The following is a 16,848-nucleotide window of genomic DNA, read 5'->3' as shown; positions in this document are numbered from 1 at the left end:
AACCTTTTCTTGATATAACATATCAAATAAAAAAAATAAAAATGCAGGAAATCGCGCCTTTAGTTAGAATTTTCAAACCACAAACTAGTGATATGTACCACCGTATCAGTATCATAAATCAACAGCTGCATAAAAGCGCTTCAAAACTCGGAAATGAAGAGAATCCGTTGCGTTATGCACATATAGCCTAGATGTCCCACAAAAATGAAAGCAGATTAATAATACATTGCTAGACCGTACACATTACTTAGGCTAATAGTTTAATAATTAAACTTGAGTATATATTCTGAAAAAAAGTATTTTAGTAACATGATGTTAGTGTATCTAAATGTTTTTATAGCCTACTTAAAACATATACAAAAAGTATTTTTTATGTTGAATTCAGAGACTCTGCCATGGGAATTCGACACTGATTGTGTCCTCTTCAGTGAGCGGGCTCCTTCAATCACGACTCGAGCCTTGCACAGTTTGGTAACTTACTTTTCCAGATGTATTTTTTCTGCGCGCCGGAGGAAAGTGGCCTGAGGTGTTTGTTTATACAAGACCCTTGGGTTGGTCTTATCTGTCCAAAGCACTCACGCCGTGATTTCAGGCCTCCTCGACTCGGAATTTTACAGGCCATTGTTCTCTTGAATGGCTTTTAAAGATACGAACGCCTCATTAAAGTCTAAGTTGCTGGTTCTGATTGATCTTATTTCTAACTTCCAGCTAGAACATTCCTCCTCTCGTCACTTTGTGAATGTATTCAGATCGGTAAGTGATATAGACCCCAACAAATTAGCCTCAACTGTTCTAGTTTCAGCTATAGGCCTGATGGTCTAGTCAGTTGTCATTTATTAATGCGAAATATTAGATCGCATATTTCAGACAAAAATCGAATGAATGCAGTTCAGATGTATAATTCACATTCCTATTTCGTTTTCTAAATTCTAGCAAGTTAACACGCAACACGAAAACGCTGCTGCTGTAGCCTACATTTCTATTCTATAAATGTCATCATTATAATAATGTTAGTAATTTTTCGTATAGCCTATTATTAGGACTATTAGCTAATAAAAAAATAATAAAGGGCTTTGCCTTTAACATTTATTAGGGGTTTGAAACACTTTAGCAATTTTTAGTAGGCTAGCCTACTATAGATCTCATTCAAGTTTGATCCCATTTTTAATTTATGAATGAAAACGAGTCTGTGAGAGACAGACAGTCCGGTCAGTTTATACGACCTCGTTTCGCAGAGTTCTGGATATATGTTTCAGTGTTATTTCCAAGAAGCTGAATGACCAACACATATTCAGAGCACTAAAAGTAAAGGTTCCAAATCAGAGTTTTCGCAGTGATTCCACAAGACCCACTTCCCCCCAAAAAATCAGTGAACCGTTCTAAAAAAGAACCATTTTGATAATCTAAAGGACATTTTTCCACTATGAAGATGCTTTTGCGCAATGCGGTTTCATGGATATTAAACGTTCATGGATTCGAATATTATTTCTTTTTGGCAGTAAACAGTAGGCCTGATTGAACGGATTGTCATTTAATTTGAGAAAACGGGAAAGATTCATAGACATATGGTCTTTCGAGATTATTTAAACCTTTTAATCTTACGTCAAAACATTTAGGTCAAAACATTTTAGGTCTGTCAAACCTATCCAGTGATGTTTTTTTTACTCCCCATGGGCACCTTTTCTATGAATGGAAGGGTAACAAATCTGTGGTCGTGACTCCTGTCTGACGTCACGAGGAGTGAAAGGAGGGAACCGCAGTCACGACGCATTCCTTCAGGAGACGCGCGGACACGCCCCACCGCGCACGGCCTCTTTATAACGGTCCTGAGTCAAGCAGCAACAGTCAACAGAAGTGCAAGACAGCGCTTGAAGCTGTAGTAAAGCCTTGATATCTGGAAAAAAAAAGACTCTGTGAGACCTTTAAGGTAAGGTTTTCTATTCAGATTTCAATATGTCATTTGCAACCTGAGATTTTAAGTGTTTGAATCACTGGCTGCCATTGAAAATGTTTTACACACACAGATATGTTTATTAAATTATACTCAAGTGTGTGAAAATTACAAATATACAAAATACAAAACATAAAACAAACCCAATGAAGAGAATATTCTATTAATCACTGTTTTTCTTTTTCTTCTTCAGATATGGAAATGTATCAAGCTGGATTTTACACAGAAGACTTCAGAACTCAGGAGGTTCCTGGTGGATTTGACTTCAGCTCATATGGTAATATCTTATTTCAACATGTTTTTCTCCATCTAGTGTTTAAATGTGAATCTCTGCATATTAAAATGTTCAGTTATCTCTCTCAATATATAAATAACATCGAAGCCCATATTTGCAATTATCACATTCAGTGTGCCCTCAAGGGAAAAATCTGTCAGATTTTGTGGGATTGAGTATTTCTCCAGCTTTGTTTCCTGAATGTCTGTGCAAAACATTTCCGTTGTCCTTGAGCTGCAAAGCCAGAATTGCAACACCCCTGTCAAAACCCTAAAAATCAGACCTTGACATCTTGTTTGTGTGCACTAATTCAAAGCTCATCAGGAAAAAGGGATGTCAAGCTATGCATGCTCTGAGATTTAGGAATGTCCAAACCAGAAAAAAGGGGTGGTCAGGTTAAAGATACACCCGTTTTTTTTCTGCTCCCTGCCTCTCTTCCTAATCCTTTCCTCCAGACTTCCTACTCAAACAGATTTTGCACCCCCTCTCCTTCATCACTCTGTCATGGACCCTTAGTGTTTCCTTTCATTTCTAGCACAGTTCAGACTAGGTGTAGAAAGCTTTATGGGAGGTCACATCCATTGATCCATTGTTAATTCTACACCATTTCTCCTGACTCTCATTCATTTTACACCTTTGATAATGTACCTCCAGACTGCAGTGGTGAAGACCTGTCCTTTTTATTAGACAGCAAAGGACCTACCCAACAGCAGTATCCAGAAACATATTCAGAGCCCCAGAAGGAGCATTTGCACAGTTCTAAAGGTAACCATCTCACAATATACATATTCCTATGCATTATATTAAATCACAAGGCAGACAAATACTTTAATGATTACAAACATTTTGTGTGTTTTTAATGAATAGGTCATACTCTTCCAGTCAGCTCTACTGACTCTGGACTCTTTAATCTGGACTCCTTCCCTGAGTTTAGCTGTTGGGCATCCTATACTAATAGTAAGTATCAAATGATACCACTATTCGTTCTTCTTCTTAAGATGTTTTAAATCCTTTTTTTTAAGCGACATGCCCTCATGCTGTGTCATTTTTCCAAAGTTCCAGAAGGAATGGTAGCAGACAGGCAGCAGATTGCCTTTCAGGAATCAAATCAAACCTACCAGAACCTCGTCCCCCTGTGTACTCCAGCACAAAGCAGTCCATTCAGCCCAGGGATGGACACCAGCAGCCATTACCAACCTGGGAAAGGTCAAAATCACAGAGCAGCATCCGGTACTGTCAGTCTTGGTAAGCATTTGACAGATATATAGACTTATTATGATATGAGATATATATATATATATATATATATATATATATATATATATATATATATATATATATATATATATATATGATATGATTATGATATGACATATATATTGTGTGTGTGTATATATATATATATATATATATATATATATATATTCTTGTGTGTGTACTTATGATTATGATATATATATATATATATATATATATATATATATATTGTTTTTAATATATTATTTATAATAAACATGTATATTATAAATCATATATATATATATATATATACACACACACACACACACACACACACACACACACACACACATTTCTTCATTATATATATGTTCATACTTATTACTAACAAGGACTTTCTTTCATTTTTAAAATACTGTCATTGAAATATTAACTTGTGTTTTTCTTGTGTAGGTGATACTGAGAGAACCTATGCCTTGTATGAGGCAGAGCAGCAAAGCAGGCCTTCATATTGGTCCGACTATCCCTCACCCAGTTACTGCTCTTCCATGCTTGGACAGCCAGCATCCTCTTCATCACCTCCAGTTACTAAATCCGCTGAGCAGTGCTGTCCCCGTGTGGCCAAAAGGCGTAACGCACCATCTCAAAGATCAGACAGAGAGGGGGAAATGACACCCATGTCTGCCTATCCAGGTGAGGCATTGTCATAGGAGCTTCTAAAGGATAATTATTTTTCGTAACAGATTTATTTGTTCTTGTCGAGATATATGAATCGATATTGTTTGTTGTCCATCAGGATCCGGACCCATCCAGCTTTGGCAGTTTCTGCTAGAACTTCTGCTGGATTCTGCTTGCCACACTTTCATTAGCTGGACTGGGGATGGCTGGGAGTTTAAAATGTCAGATCCTGCAGAGGTAAAATTTGTAGTTCAACCAAAACACAACTCATACAGTCTCAAAATACTGTAAGCAAAAGGGCACTTGTTATCTTTACATCTGGCATTTTCCACATTCTCTGAGTTGTTCTGAAGAGGTCTTACTGGTTGGTTTGAGATGTATCTCGCTTGTATCCTCCAGGTGGCGAAGCGGTGGGGGCAGTGTAAAAACAAGCCTAAAATGAACTACGAGAAGCTAAGTCGTGGTCTGCGCTACTACTACCACAAAAACATCATTCACAAAACGGCAGGAAAGCGTTACGTCTACCGCTTTGTTTGTGACGTGCAAGGAATGCTTGGAAAAACGGCACATGAGGTCTTTGCCAGTCTTAACATCTCACCATCAAATGGTGCATCTCCACAGTCTGTAAACACAACCAGATCGGAGGAAACCACAGAGTCCTGGGCACATTAGAGGAAAGCATTTACAAATGCCTGTAATGATCGGTTAAACATCAGAAGTCATGCCCTGGAAATAGAAAGGACTGCGGTTCCATTCAAAGATATGTACTTTAAACTGATTTGGACTTTTGACCGAGTGACATTTTCAACAACACATCTGGAATCAGCCATCATATGCAGTTAGGTGCCTTTAGAAAACATTGTTAGCTACCTCTTTTGACACTGGAACACAAATCTTGTAAATGTATTTTTTTTTCTTAAGTAAACTGATGTTGTGCATTCTTGTAAATAAATTATATGTTACAGTATACATCTTTTTACAAAACGTTGTTAACTTGGGTTTAAGTTTCTTTATACACTGTTATTACAGATGGGTGAAATGTTTTAAAGTTTGCTACCCTGAGTACCAACAAAAACTATATGGATTGTGAGATTCTTGCTAAAAGGCGCAAGTCATCTACAGGTGGAGTGTGCATGATGTCTTGGTTATCGTTTATTGGTCAATACAGAGAAAAAAAAAGTGAAACAAACATGCAGGCAACACTCACGGGGGGCGTATATGTACAAGCCTCCGTGAAAACCTTCAACAGCTAGAACTGGAAGAGGAACGAAACGTCTGAGCAATCATGGAGAAAAGTGTCAAGGCGCGTCTGGAGGATACTTTTAATGATCTAGGCAAGGACGAGCTAAAAAAGTTTAAAAATAAACTCTGCGATCGGAAGAAAGATCAGGGAATCCGAAAAGCTAGAATCGAAAACGTTACCGACGCTATAGATCTCGCTGATTTAATGGTGAACACTTTCACATCGACTGGTGCGGTCCCTGTAACAGTCGAAATTTTAGAGCTTATTGGCTGTAACGAACAAGCAGCGGAGCTCAAAGAGAACACAGGACAAGGTAAGCAAACTATTACTTAATATACTTATATAGTATAACTATATTACTATAACTAAAAGATACGAAATGAAATGCAGAAGAAAGAGAGGTTGTCTGTAGGCAATCGTTTCAGCTCTCATCAAAACAAATACAAAACAATTCATCACCAGATTTTTAAAACTTTCCAGATCTTCTTTCGAGGACTCATGAATGCAATTTTTATTATTAGGCTACATAAACATTGTATTATAGGCTATTAACAAAGGTATGGTAACATCATATTTATAAGATAAATCATAACAACACGTTGTCATTTGAAATATCAATCAGTGTTCGGGAAGTTGAGATACCCAAACCAGAGCCCGCGGGCCAAAATAGGAGGAAGAAGAATAAAACATGCATATCCTCATTTCTAAGATATTTCTCTCATATCCTACTTTGTGTTTTAACACACTTTGTTGTATTTTTGCATTGAAATTTATTATACTGGACTTTAATTTAATTTAGGCTAGGCTACTAAAAATTATATAGGTCTATTTGGATATAGCTAATGCAACATTTACTTCTGGCGCAAGGATTTTTGGTCCAAAAATCCTTGCGCCAGAAGTAAATGTTGCATTACTTTAGACCAGAGGTGCCCAAGCCTTTCACTGTGAAGGCCCTTCACAGAGAAAGGTTTGGGCACCTCTGGTCTAAAGCATACCACACATTATATTACTTTCAGAGTCATTGGATTGCTGTTCTTTTAGCACTGCACAACTCTATGTCGTCACTTAGCCTTGTCATTTACAGTTACCTGCAAGACTATAGGCCTATAGACCAGTGTTTCCCAACCGCTGTCCCGAGGGACACTAGACACTAGACAAAACTAAACAGGTTTATCAGGTGTGCCGTGGAAGATTATCATGACTTCCTATCTCTATTATATTTCGCTATTATTATTTTAATTAAGTTCTATAGAGACGGAGTGGCTAAAAAAAAGGTTGGGAAACACTGATATAGACCCGTTGCAGACATTTTGATTTTGTACTTTTGTTGGCAAGCCCCATTAACTGCCGGCGAGTGGTAAAGCAGCAATTAGATTCGTTTTAAATCCACCCAGATTTGAACATGTGGTTCATTTAGAATGATTCAAAACCGATTCAGTACCTAGTAGCTACTTTACGGTGACAAGTAGTAGCCTACCCTACAGGAAACGCTGTGAGAGAGTATTTTAGTATGGTTTTTGTACTAAGAAAGCACATTCAAGAACTCTTAATCCAAATGAATGAAAATCATTCTGTGCCGGCATTTTTTATTTTTACTTCTGAACATATGGGACTTATAGTCTTGGGTTTCAGGTTTAAATGTCAAAAAATAGGGGTGAGGAATATTGTATTTATTAAAATAGGATTACTAATGTGCTTATGACCTGTTTTCTGCTTTCTAGGTTTACCTGTGGCCCGGTCAGGTGGGGATGTAGTAGACTCAAAAGCAGGTCAGGGTCTGAAGGTCGGGTTTGCTCTGTCAGATGATTGGCACACACAATTGCATGTTATTCCATGCAGCCAAGAATTTAAAAACAAAATTCTTAGAGAAAATGGACAGGAGGCAAGTATTCATCAAATTCATCAAAGAAAGTTTTTGTTAATAATTCAGATTAAAAGTCTTTCTAACGATACTGTAGCATGAATGACAGTGGCTCTAGTTTGCTATTGAATTGGTTGTGGTTTAATTCTGCATTAACATTTCATGGTTGTTTTTTCTAGATTTACGAAATAAAAAACAAGCCTGTAAGAAAACGTCTTGCCCTGCTTATCAACAACATAGATTTTGAAGATAAGGCTTTGACAAGAAGAGGGGCGGACAGAGATGAAGACAACATGGAATGGCTGTTAAAGGAACTGGATTATCAAGTTGTCAAGCACAAAAATCTCTCTGCAAAGGTGCGCAAGTCTGAGCTTATGAAACTAGTTGATTTGTAAAGAAAAGTAGTTTTCTTTGAAAACCTTTATCTTTTATTATTATGCATGTAAAATGTTTATCATATTGTACTTATTATAAGTGTCTTGTTTTTGTTTTTTAAATCGAGTTTATTTGATTGGCAGGACATGGAGAAAGCAGTCAAGGACTTTGCGCAGCGTCAAGAACATGCATATTCAGACAGCACCTTTGTGGTTATAATGTCCCACGGCAAAAGAGATGCCATATTGGGTGTCCATTATAATGCATCATCCAATCCCTCTGATACCTTCCTGACTGATAAAATCTACCACTGTCTGAACACTGAGAATTGTCCAGGTCTGCGTGATAAACCAAAGGTTATTCTTATCCAAGCCTGCAGGGGAGGTACGAAAATGACTGAAAAAATACAATTGTTCATTGTTTTTTATATTTGAGGTCTCATCATTATAATAACTACACATCTCACCTGTGCTGTTGAAAAAGACTTACACATTCTTATCCAAATATCTTTTCAGGAGAGCATGGACACGTGTGGGCCAGTGACAGTGAGCCTGATGATTCAATGGATGTAGAGGGCGATGACTATGTGCACAAGGAGAAAGACTTCATTTCTCTGATGTCCTGCACGCCAGGTTAAAAGAATTCAGTTTCCATTTGAACTTTGTCTTCATTAGATGAAGATGTATTAAAAACTTTAATTGAAGGGAATCATGACCAACCAAAAATATCTTGCACAGTCCTCTTATTCATGAATAAATTTCACCAAAACATATTTTGTAGCTTATTCAATGTCAGTTCCATTATTGTTTGTATTAAGTTTAAAAGCACCTAATTCCACTATTGAAATTTCTCCGTCTGTATACAGACACCAAATCTTACAGGCATGTTCAGAATGGAACATTTTATGTCCAAAACCTAGTGGATGTGATAATGAATCATGCACATGAGGATCACATTGAGGAATTGTTCAGGAAGGTAAATCCGCAGACGCTGCTGCAAGAGCAATCAGTGTGAATTATGTTTCTTTTAAAAAAAGATCAAAAGTATTTTTCATAACCATCAGAATCTTGGTTTCTTGTCACTGATGCTCATTATGTTCTCTTTTTACAGGTTATTAGACGCTTTGAAAGCGCAGATATGATGGGGCGCTTCAGACAAATGGCGTGTAAAGACAGAGCGTCGCTGCCAAAGTTGTTCTACCTTTTCCCCGGGCTTTGATATACAAGTTGTACATGTTTTGACTCCTCATCTGTGAATTTTGAATCTCATGTGCCTTTATATCTCCAGCGTAGCCTGAACCATCTCTATGTCTGAAAAAAGTTCTTTCAAAAAAAGAAAAAAATTTGTTTAGTAATTGTTTACAAATGAATTAATAACTTTGCCTTTTCTCTGGAAAGAAAACCTGTTCTGATACATAAAAGTCCTGTCTCGCACAAACATTGTTTTTTGTGGTGTGTTATACAAAACCATAAAGACATTCAAAGGACACCAGTATATATCACAATACACTCTCTAAAAAAAAGTGTTGAGTGATGTGTCTCTATCTGAAACCATTTGTTCTCCAAAGTATTTTAAACAATTTAAAATTCTAAAAGTTACTCTATGTTTTATAAACAAATGTTAACATTTCTCTTCCTTTTTATAACAGCTATAGCTAGTCTTTGTGTTATAATAACACTTATGATAGCACAGGTGGACTTTTAGAGCAAAACAATTTTATTAGAAATTACAGAAACCAGTCAGTCTCCTTAGAAGGTACAAAAAATGCTGCTTGTGAAGTGTTTGACTCAGGATTGAGGAAGTAAAGCTGCCTCTTTTTTCCCCAACTAACAGTGTGAAACTAACAACGAATTCAGGAAATCATGTGTGCTCCGTAGAACCTCAAAGAGAAACCTAGGGAGGTCTGTATGCATGTGTACGTGGCAGCAAGATTAATTTTTATCATGCCGAAAAGAATGCATGCCACACCTCTGTTTATCACTTTGCACTGGCTACAAATAGCTGCTGCCATAAAATTCAAGTCATTAATGTTTGCCTACAAAACCACCACTGGCTCTGCACCCCTTGACCTAAATTCATTACTTCAGAGTTATGTGTCCTCTAGAAGCTTGCATTCTGCAAGCGAACGTCGCTTTACTGTGCCATCTCAAAGAGGCACAAAATCACTTTCACAGACTTTTAAATGAAATGTTCCCTCCTGGTGGAATGACCTGCCCAACTCAATCTAAGCAGCTGAGTCCTCAGCCTTCTTCAAGAATCGGCTAAAAACACACCTCTTCCATCTTTATTTGATTACTATTCTAATTCTATTCTTAAAAAAAAAAAACTTCCCCCTTTTTGACTTGCACTCTATTTATTTACTAACAGCTTGTTTTCTTCTCTAATCTTTTTGTATTCTATCTATTTGTTTTCTTTTTTATTTATTACTATACAATTAACAAAAGCAAAAGCAAAAAACAAAAAAAGCCTCTAATACTAGCTTGCTCTATTCTTTTCCTATTCTATCTTTTTATTTATTTTTTTCGTTCGTTGTCTTTTTATTTATTACATGATTTAAAAAAAAATTAAGCTAACTGAGACTTGTTATAGCACTTGCATATCATTGCTCTTTTGTTGATTTTGATTGCTTCCATTGTCCTCATTTGTAAGTCGCTTTGGATAAAAGCGTCTGCTAAATGACCAAATGTAATTTTCATTGTTTCACTGAATCATCTTTGTGTTTTTGGATAATGATAACTGTGTAAAGGGAGACGCAGCTACCTTCTGTATTCCTGGAAAGTAGCCTATCATGACTTTCTCTGAGGTAGCTACAGTTTGGTTGAGTCAGGATGCTGGAGTGCTAAAGTGTGTGATATAGCTTTCTATACTGACAATTTCTATACTAGTGAGGTAACATAATTAGAGCATACCATTACATATAGTGTGTATTAGATTGCAAACTGTAGATAAAACATACCTTTCAAGTATCACAACAAAATAACATGGGATTTGTGCCTCTAATGCTTTCAGAAAAGCAACTGAACACCAAAGTACAATTTCTTGTACCCTATATATTTACAAGAAAGTGGCCTATATAGGTCGGGAAGTCTAAAGACACACCTACTGTACACATCAAACTTCACCCTATAGGAGGCCTGTTTAGCAGCAGTTAATCCTCCTCAACAGCTTTTAGAAGAGGAACGACACTTTTAATGAACTAAGGAACTATGGCGAAAACTATTAAAGAACACCTGCAAGATATTTTTGATGATCTTGGCGAGGGAAATCAGAAAAGGTTTAAAAGCAAACTGTGCGACCGGAAGACAGAGCCTCGCGTCCGACGAGCTGCAATCGAAAAAGTTCGTGATTCTTTAGATCTGGCCGATTTAATGGTGAACACTTTCACAACGGCTGGTTCTGTGCCTGTAACAATCGAAATTTTACAGGCTATTGGCTGTAATGAACAAGCAGTGGAGCTCAAAGAGAACACAGGGCAGTGTAAGTAAACTAGTATAAAAGAACTTCAACTTTATTTTACTTTCAGTTTCCTTTGACTTTCGTATAAACCGCCATTTGATTGCAATCGTTTTAAGAGGAGAACAATAATTTTAAGCACATGGAAAGAGCCCAGTTAAAAAATCGGTAATAATAATAATAATAATTAGCTGTATTCTTTATTAACAACCTAATCCATATATATAGTTTCTGTGCTCGTGGAGATATACTACAAGAGAATCATTAACTTTTACTTGTTTTTCAGAGGCGCCACTTCTTCCTTTACCAGGCCCTGGCGCTCCATCTAAAGGTGAATAAGTGTAACTGTTTTTGAACGGCATTTATTTGGAAAATAGGTTTCAAATCACTTTACTGTTAGGTATCTGTAACAAAAACGTTCATTCATAACCTAAAATATCACAATGCATAGCACTGATTATTATAAACTCCTTCATCAGTTTCCTTACAATCCGACCACGTGCTTGTTTCCATCTCTTTCATAGAGCACTTCATCGACAGGAATCGGGCAAAGCCGGTGTATAACGTAGATGCCATCCTAGATCAACTTCTGGTCATCACTGAGGAGGTTTACAGTAACATCCGTGCTGAGAAAACCCCACAAATCAAGATGAGAGAGTTATTAATGGGCCCAATGAAATCTGCTGGCACTAAAGGGAAAGATGCCTTATACAAAGCTCTCAAGGACACTGAGTCTTGCTTGATAGAAGACCTGGAGTGTCATTGAAAACGCCTGGATATTTTTACATTTAATGTTTTTTATTTAGCCTACTTGTTGTCTAATTAGTATACAGGATACATAATGAAAACAAGGAATTCCTTTTGATAATAACAGCAAACAAATGGTGTTTAAACATTTGAACTTGCCATTGTTTGAATGTTTCCCATACTTTTTTCTTTTGTCTTTGTCTTATCTTTTTATCACCAGTCAATAAACAAGGAAATCAAGAAACCAGATGATTTTTTTTATTTTCCGCAAACCATTTTAGTTTCTTCAGACTGATGTAGTTCACAATTAAAATGTTTATTTATTCAGACTCTTTATATTCCTTATTCAACTTTGCATATAATGTCTTATGAATACAATGTTGTGTTTGTTTTTATTGCTATGTGACTTAATCATTCTGCATTAGCTTAGTCAATGCAATGCTATACTAATGTAGAAATGTCACTAGAAATATACAGAGGTTTATACTGTCTGCAAGACTAGTCCTCCTCATTATCCTTATTATTAAAGGAATAGTTCAACTCAAATTTAAAATTTGCTGAAAATTTACTCACCTTCTGGTAATCCAAGATGTAGATGAGTTTGTTTCTTATTCGGAAAAGATTTGGAGAAATTTAGCATTACATCACTTACTCACCAGTGGATCCTCTGCAGTGAATGGGTGCCGTCAGAATGAGAGTCCAAACAGCTGATAAAAACACAATAATCCACTAGAAATCAACATGACTGCATGTTTGTAAAAAAAAAAAACAGTCCAAAACAGTTCTAAAAAAATATCTTGGTGGATTTTGATGTGAGAGGACAACAGGAAATTGACTTTTTCACTGTAAGAAGCGTTATTATGGATTATGGACTATTTTGGCTGGAAGCGACATGCAGTTCAAAGTTCACTGTACAAGACGTTAATTGATGAACTGGAATCATGTGGATTACTTGTGGATTATTGTGATGTTTTTATCAGCTCTCATTCTGACGGCACCCATTCACTGCAGAGGATCCACTGGTGAGCAAGTGATGTAATGCTAAATTTCTCCAAATCTGTTCTGATGAAGAAACAAACTCAGCTACATCTGAGCGTGAGTAAAGTTTTAGCAAATTTTCTTTTTAGGATGAACTATTCCTTTAACACTATATGCATCAAATATATTAGCAGCCTATGTTCACTGAAAATAATAAGCCTGTAGTTATTCCAAATAAATGCCATCACAAGGATCTTTCGACCCAACGAGTCTGTGAAAACACAAGATGAAAGCAGGAAATTTTGAATCAGAAAGATATAAAATAACATTATGTATGTTGTGTGAAACAAACAACACGAAAGTGAGTCTTACTTGTTTTGAGAGCATGCAGCTTTTCTGGCCTCGCGAGCTTCGTTCTCAGCGTAGATCTTCCTATAGCAGTAAATCAGCACTCCAATCATCCACAACTGCAGAACTACAATCAACACGTACATCATGATCTCAGAGATCACAGCCGTCAGCTCAGGGTTGGCTGGGGAGTAACAAATTCAGATATTCAAATTCCTTGTCAAAATACACATTTTTTGCTTGTTAGAGGGTCTTTAATGAATCTCACCTTCTTCCACAACTGTGAGTTCCACCTCTTTATTTATTACCAAATGTTCCTCATACAGAGGAAGGTACAGCGTGCGGTGGAAGGTACAAAGGTAAGTCCCAGTGTCATTATATGTGACATTGTGAATAAAGATGGCACCAGTTTGCACATCCTTTGTCCCCATAGTTCCTTGCCACTCTAATCTTCCCTCAAAGTTTTCATGAAGAATGGTGGGGTTATTATATTCATACTGAAAGATCTGAGAGGGATAGAGATATTACTAGAATAAAATCAGATGTAAAGTCTTTAAAAATATTTTCAGCTCATTTAAACAGTGACTTTCTATGCTATGTTCTAAAACATTAACTGTAAGTTCTATAGGGCTTTTCACACTATGCTTTACTTCGGGTTATTGTCATTCTAAACCCTGCTTTTAACCTCGGGTAAAATATCACATATAAGAACATTAACCCAGGGTTTAGGAATGTACAGTGTAAAACATGAATACCCCAGATTATTTATTAACCCCGGGTAAATTATAAGCAGTGTGAAACCTGAAGTTAGATAACCCAGGGTTTAGAATGACCCGGGACTGAATAGTTCAAGTGTGAAAAGCCATATATATATGTCAAGCTGAACAAAGAATCTCTTTACTAACATGGATAAACTCCTCGGTTCCAGCTGCTTTGAAGTGCCAATCAACAATAGCAGAACCAGGCACTTCTTCTCTCCTTTTGCAGGAAATACAACCCAACAGAAAGCCTTTTCCAGCCACAGCCTCCGTCATGGAGTCCACTTCAGCACATCCAGTTTGGCCCTGCGGCACTACAATGAGACAGATACAGACTAATCTACAGAATGTTTAACAAGCAAGAAAAAGAGATGCAAGATTATTATAATTCTGATGCATTAAGCTATACCAATTGTATGGCAGTGGGTCCCTTTTTGGTCACATTTTAGTTTGGGGACCAGTTCTCACTATTAACTATTAACTATGTCTTTTGCCTCAATAAACTTATAATTTCCTCGAAAATAATAAAATCGAAAAAAAATATATATATTTTAGGATCTAAGTATTCAGTAATCAGGTATTAACATGTGCTTCATAAGTAATATAATAAACAGTCAATATATTAGTAATACGCATGCTAATAAGCAACTAGTTGAGAGTGAGAATTGGTCCCTCTGATGATTGAGATACTGATCCACTCGATAATTTTACCCTACATGTATAATATCCTCTAAATCGTTTATATCATTTTCAATCATTTCACATTTGCATTTTACAACTTACCTTGAATATAAAAGATGCAGAGAGCCAAAAATGAAATAATTCCTAGTGCCATTTTCACAGTTCACACAGCTGTATGAACCGATGCATTAATAAATCGCTTTCTCAAAATGTGTCCCACGTTTCGCTTTGCTATTATCACAGTTTCTTAAACATTACTGGGCTATAACAGTCTCAGTTCTTAATTTAAACCCAAAAAGCATCCCATTCGCGCTCTTCAATTGATTTTCCTAAAAACATGCATTTAAACAAGTCCTCCATCGATCAAATCATTTAAAGAAATGCGTTAAAAGTTCTAAAAGTAGATCACGTCACTCAAACAGATCGTGTCTTGCCACAGACTTTGACGTTTAGGAGAGCTAAGTATAGACTGTGTGAATCCTTGTGCTTGCAACTCAACATGCAATTTGAGAAGTCAGATTCAGACGAGGGGCATCCAGTTACTATAATATCACCTAATAATCACGTGGCATGCCGTTTTAACATTTATTCCCTTAAACTATTACCTATTTGATGTTTCTAGCGCTTGTACTAGAAATAATCCACTAGTATCTATTAATTTCCTTCAAATCCATTCAGTTCAATTCCTTTTTCACTTTCCCAACAGTGACAGTAATTGTTTGGTTATTATTATTATTATTATTATTTGCACTATTGGATTCTATGGAGAGCTCAGATATGAAAAATTCACTTTTGATTTGAATGTATTCCAATTAATACTGGTATTTAATTTGGTTTTTCTAGTTTGTTTTTATTATTATATACAAGTATCTGTGTAAGACAAAACTATGTCTTACTTTTATACCTAATGACTAATCAGAATACCAACTTTATAGTCCAGTCAAGTTAAAAACTGTTTCTAACTATTGGAATAGTAAGCCCTAGATAATAAGTACTGAATATCTAGTAGTATCTGATGAATATTTCTAGAGAAATTTAAAAAAATAAAAAATACATAATTTAGTAATAATTGTAAAAAAAAAAAAAAAAAAAGTACTAAAGTCTTAATGTATATATGTTGAAATGGCTTGCCATATCAAATGAGCACACGGGCCTGCTTTCCTAATGTCAAAATTCTCAGAAATCATCTTTATATTTTTAGTTAGATTTAAGGAATGAACATAATATCAAAATAAACTATTTGTAGTAGTATCTGGCTTATAATGAGTTCATTTCAGGGACCATAAGCCGAGGACAAGACTGAGATCCAGACCTGATCCTTTATTGTGCTCCTGAAAATGAATAAACAAGTTAGCTAAATGTAGTACTATGGAAACAGGATTGTTTGTACTGAATTATAATAAAATTTGCATTTCCCTCCTTTGTTAGACAGCAGATGCCACAGTGTTCTTACATACTTATAGCAACTTTTCTTTGAAATGATAAGGAAAGGAGCTCTGCTCACATTCATTAAGAATAAGTGTAAGTATTCAGTAAAAATGTGAATAGATTTTTAGCATTTTGCAATATACAGTGCTGTCACAGGGAACACAAAAGAGATTTGACATGCAAAAGAGTTCTGCTCGAATATCCGCTGAATTTTACTGCCAAATGAGCTTAGAGTAAATTACAGTGACAGGTGCCCTTCGAAGGTGCTTTATCTATTCTATAAAAGAAACCTGTAAAGATTAACAAGCTTCAATATTTCTCGCTGAGGAAAATGTTAATAATTTTTTTTTTTTTTGGTATATACCTAATACATATTATTCATAATTTTGCGAATACCTCACAATGTGTGACATTACTTGAAAATAAAGTATCATTGTGATATTCAGAAAAAAGTCAAAACGTCCAGAGTATGACATTGTAAATGTGCACCACTGTAAAATTTGTGGAGACGCAGGTTTATTTTGCTGTGGTTTATCACACAGCTTCTCTGTTTTCTTTTCATGGCACTGATGTTCAACGTCAGTTTACTTAGTCTTGAGCACAAGGACGTTTCATTGGACAGCAAGGTTAAAAAAATATTCCCTAATGGAAATGATAATTCCATTATCTTAACTAATTATTATTAGATTTCAAATGACATCAAATGCTTTATAAATTGGCTAAATCACATAAGAACCACTGTCCTTTAGACCATGCAGGCTGTGTGTGAAGGTAAAGTAGTAGTACACTAACATGTCATATCAAATTGTGTCAAGGGTTTACTGAGCAGCTGTT

General features: G+C 36.1%; 4 protein-coding genes across 5 annotated transcripts; 3 read left to right on the top strand and 1 right to left on the bottom strand.

Moving 5' to 3' along the window:
- Positions 1 to 1,797: 1,797 nt before the first annotated feature.
- On the top strand, positions 1,798 to 5,071 carry LOC109055198 (protein C-ets-2-like). Of its 2 annotated transcripts, none has more exons than XM_042773024.1 (8): positions 1,798 to 1,927; positions 2,145 to 2,228; positions 2,913 to 2,990; positions 3,093 to 3,182; positions 3,282 to 3,470; positions 3,918 to 4,157; positions 4,261 to 4,379; positions 4,542 to 5,071. In XM_042773024.1, exons 2-8 carry the CDS (start codon positions 2,147 to 2,149, stop codon positions 4,812 to 4,814), a joined length of 1,071 nt encoding a protein of 356 aa, XP_042628958.1. In that variant the 5' UTR covers positions 1,798 to 1,927; positions 2,145 to 2,146; the 3' UTR covers positions 4,815 to 5,071. The 2 variants fall into 2 exon arrangements, with proteins under 2 accessions (XP_042628958.1, XP_042628957.1); XM_042773023.1 differs by having other exon boundaries at positions 2,880 to 2,990; positions 4,542 to 5,070.
- Positions 5,072 to 5,303: 232 nt separating this feature from the next.
- Positions 5,304 to 9,058, top strand: caspa (caspase a). Its single transcript, XM_042773022.1, has 7 exons — positions 5,304 to 5,698; positions 7,107 to 7,267; positions 7,426 to 7,602; positions 7,765 to 8,005; positions 8,137 to 8,253; positions 8,487 to 8,596; positions 8,732 to 9,058. Exons 1-7 carry the CDS (start codon positions 5,428 to 5,430, stop codon positions 8,837 to 8,839), a joined length of 1,185 nt encoding a protein of 394 aa, XP_042628956.1. The 5' UTR covers positions 5,304 to 5,427; the 3' UTR covers positions 8,840 to 9,058.
- A 1,659-nt stretch (positions 9,059 to 10,717) lies between these two features.
- LOC109059718 (apoptosis-associated speck-like protein containing a CARD) lies at positions 10,718 to 12,065 on the top strand. Its single transcript, XM_042773313.1, has 4 exons — positions 10,718 to 11,098; positions 11,145 to 11,159; positions 11,361 to 11,405; positions 11,599 to 12,065. Exons 1-4 carry the CDS (start codon positions 10,828 to 10,830, stop codon positions 11,838 to 11,840), a joined length of 573 nt encoding a protein of 190 aa, XP_042629247.1. The 5' UTR covers positions 10,718 to 10,827; the 3' UTR covers positions 11,841 to 12,065.
- A 509-nt stretch (positions 12,066 to 12,574) lies between these two features.
- Positions 12,575 to 15,086, bottom strand: si:ch211-225p5.8 (uncharacterized protein LOC555567 homolog). The gene is made up of 5 exons (XM_019076881.2): positions 14,689 to 15,086; positions 14,053 to 14,219; positions 13,416 to 13,653; positions 13,172 to 13,331; positions 12,575 to 13,070 (listed from the first exon to the last, which is right to left on the bottom strand). The coding sequence occupies exons 1-5, from the start codon at positions 14,738 to 14,740 to the stop codon at positions 13,025 to 13,027; spliced, it is 663 nt and encodes a 220-aa protein (XP_018932426.2). The 5' UTR covers positions 14,741 to 15,086; the 3' UTR covers positions 12,575 to 13,024.
- Between the last annotated feature and the right edge of the window lie 1,762 nt (positions 15,087 to 16,848).

The sequence above is a fragment of the Cyprinus carpio genome, chromosome A16 (genome assembly GCF_018340385.1).
Source record: "Cyprinus carpio isolate SPL01 chromosome A16, ASM1834038v1, whole genome shotgun sequence".
Taxonomy (NCBI): Eukaryota; Metazoa; Chordata; class Actinopteri; order Cypriniformes; family Cyprinidae; genus Cyprinus; species Cyprinus carpio.
This window is presented reverse-complemented; position numbering and strand designations above follow the sequence as displayed.

Bases quoted from the DNA above. Each gene is read 5' to 3' on its own strand.
- LOC109055198 (XM_042773023.1), top strand. From the start codon at position 2,147: ATGGAAATGTATCAAGCTGGATTTTACACAGAAGACTTCAGAACTCAG. The intron at 2,991-3,092 runs GTAACCATCTCA...TTTAATGAATAG, and splicing joins GCATTTGCACAGTTCTAAAG to GTCATACTCTTCCAGTCAGC. The intron at 3,471-3,917 runs GTAAGCATTTGA...TTTCTTGTGTAG, and splicing joins ATCCGGTACTGTCAGTCTTG to GTGATACTGAGAGAACCTAT.
- caspa (XM_042773022.1), top strand. From the start codon at position 5,428: ATGGAGAAAAGTGTCAAGGCGCGTCTGGAGGATACTTTTAATGATCTA. The intron at 7,603-7,764 runs GTGCGCAAGTCT...TTTGATTGGCAG, and splicing joins ACAAAAATCTCTCTGCAAAG to GACATGGAGAAAGCAGTCAA. The intron at 8,254-8,486 runs GTTAAAAGAATT...GTCTGTATACAG, and splicing joins TCTGATGTCCTGCACGCCAG to ACACCAAATCTTACAGGCAT.
- LOC109059718 (XM_042773313.1), top strand. From the start codon at position 10,828: ATGGCGAAAACTATTAAAGAACACCTGCAAGATATTTTTGATGATCTT. The intron at 11,406-11,598 runs GTGAATAAGTGT...TCTCTTTCATAG, and splicing joins CCCTGGCGCTCCATCTAAAG to AGCACTTCATCGACAGGAAT.
- si:ch211-225p5.8 (XM_019076881.2), bottom strand. From the start codon at position 14,740: ATGGCACTAGGAATTATTTCATTTTTGGCTCTCTGCATCTTTTATATT. The intron at 13,654-14,052 runs GTTAGTAAAGAG...TATCCCTCTCAG, and splicing joins GAACCGAGGAGTTTATCCAT to ATCTTTCAGTATGAATATAA. The intron at 13,332-13,415 runs GTGAGATTCATT...GTTACTCCCCAG, and splicing joins ACTCACAGTTGTGGAAGAAG to CCAACCCTGAGCTGACGGCT.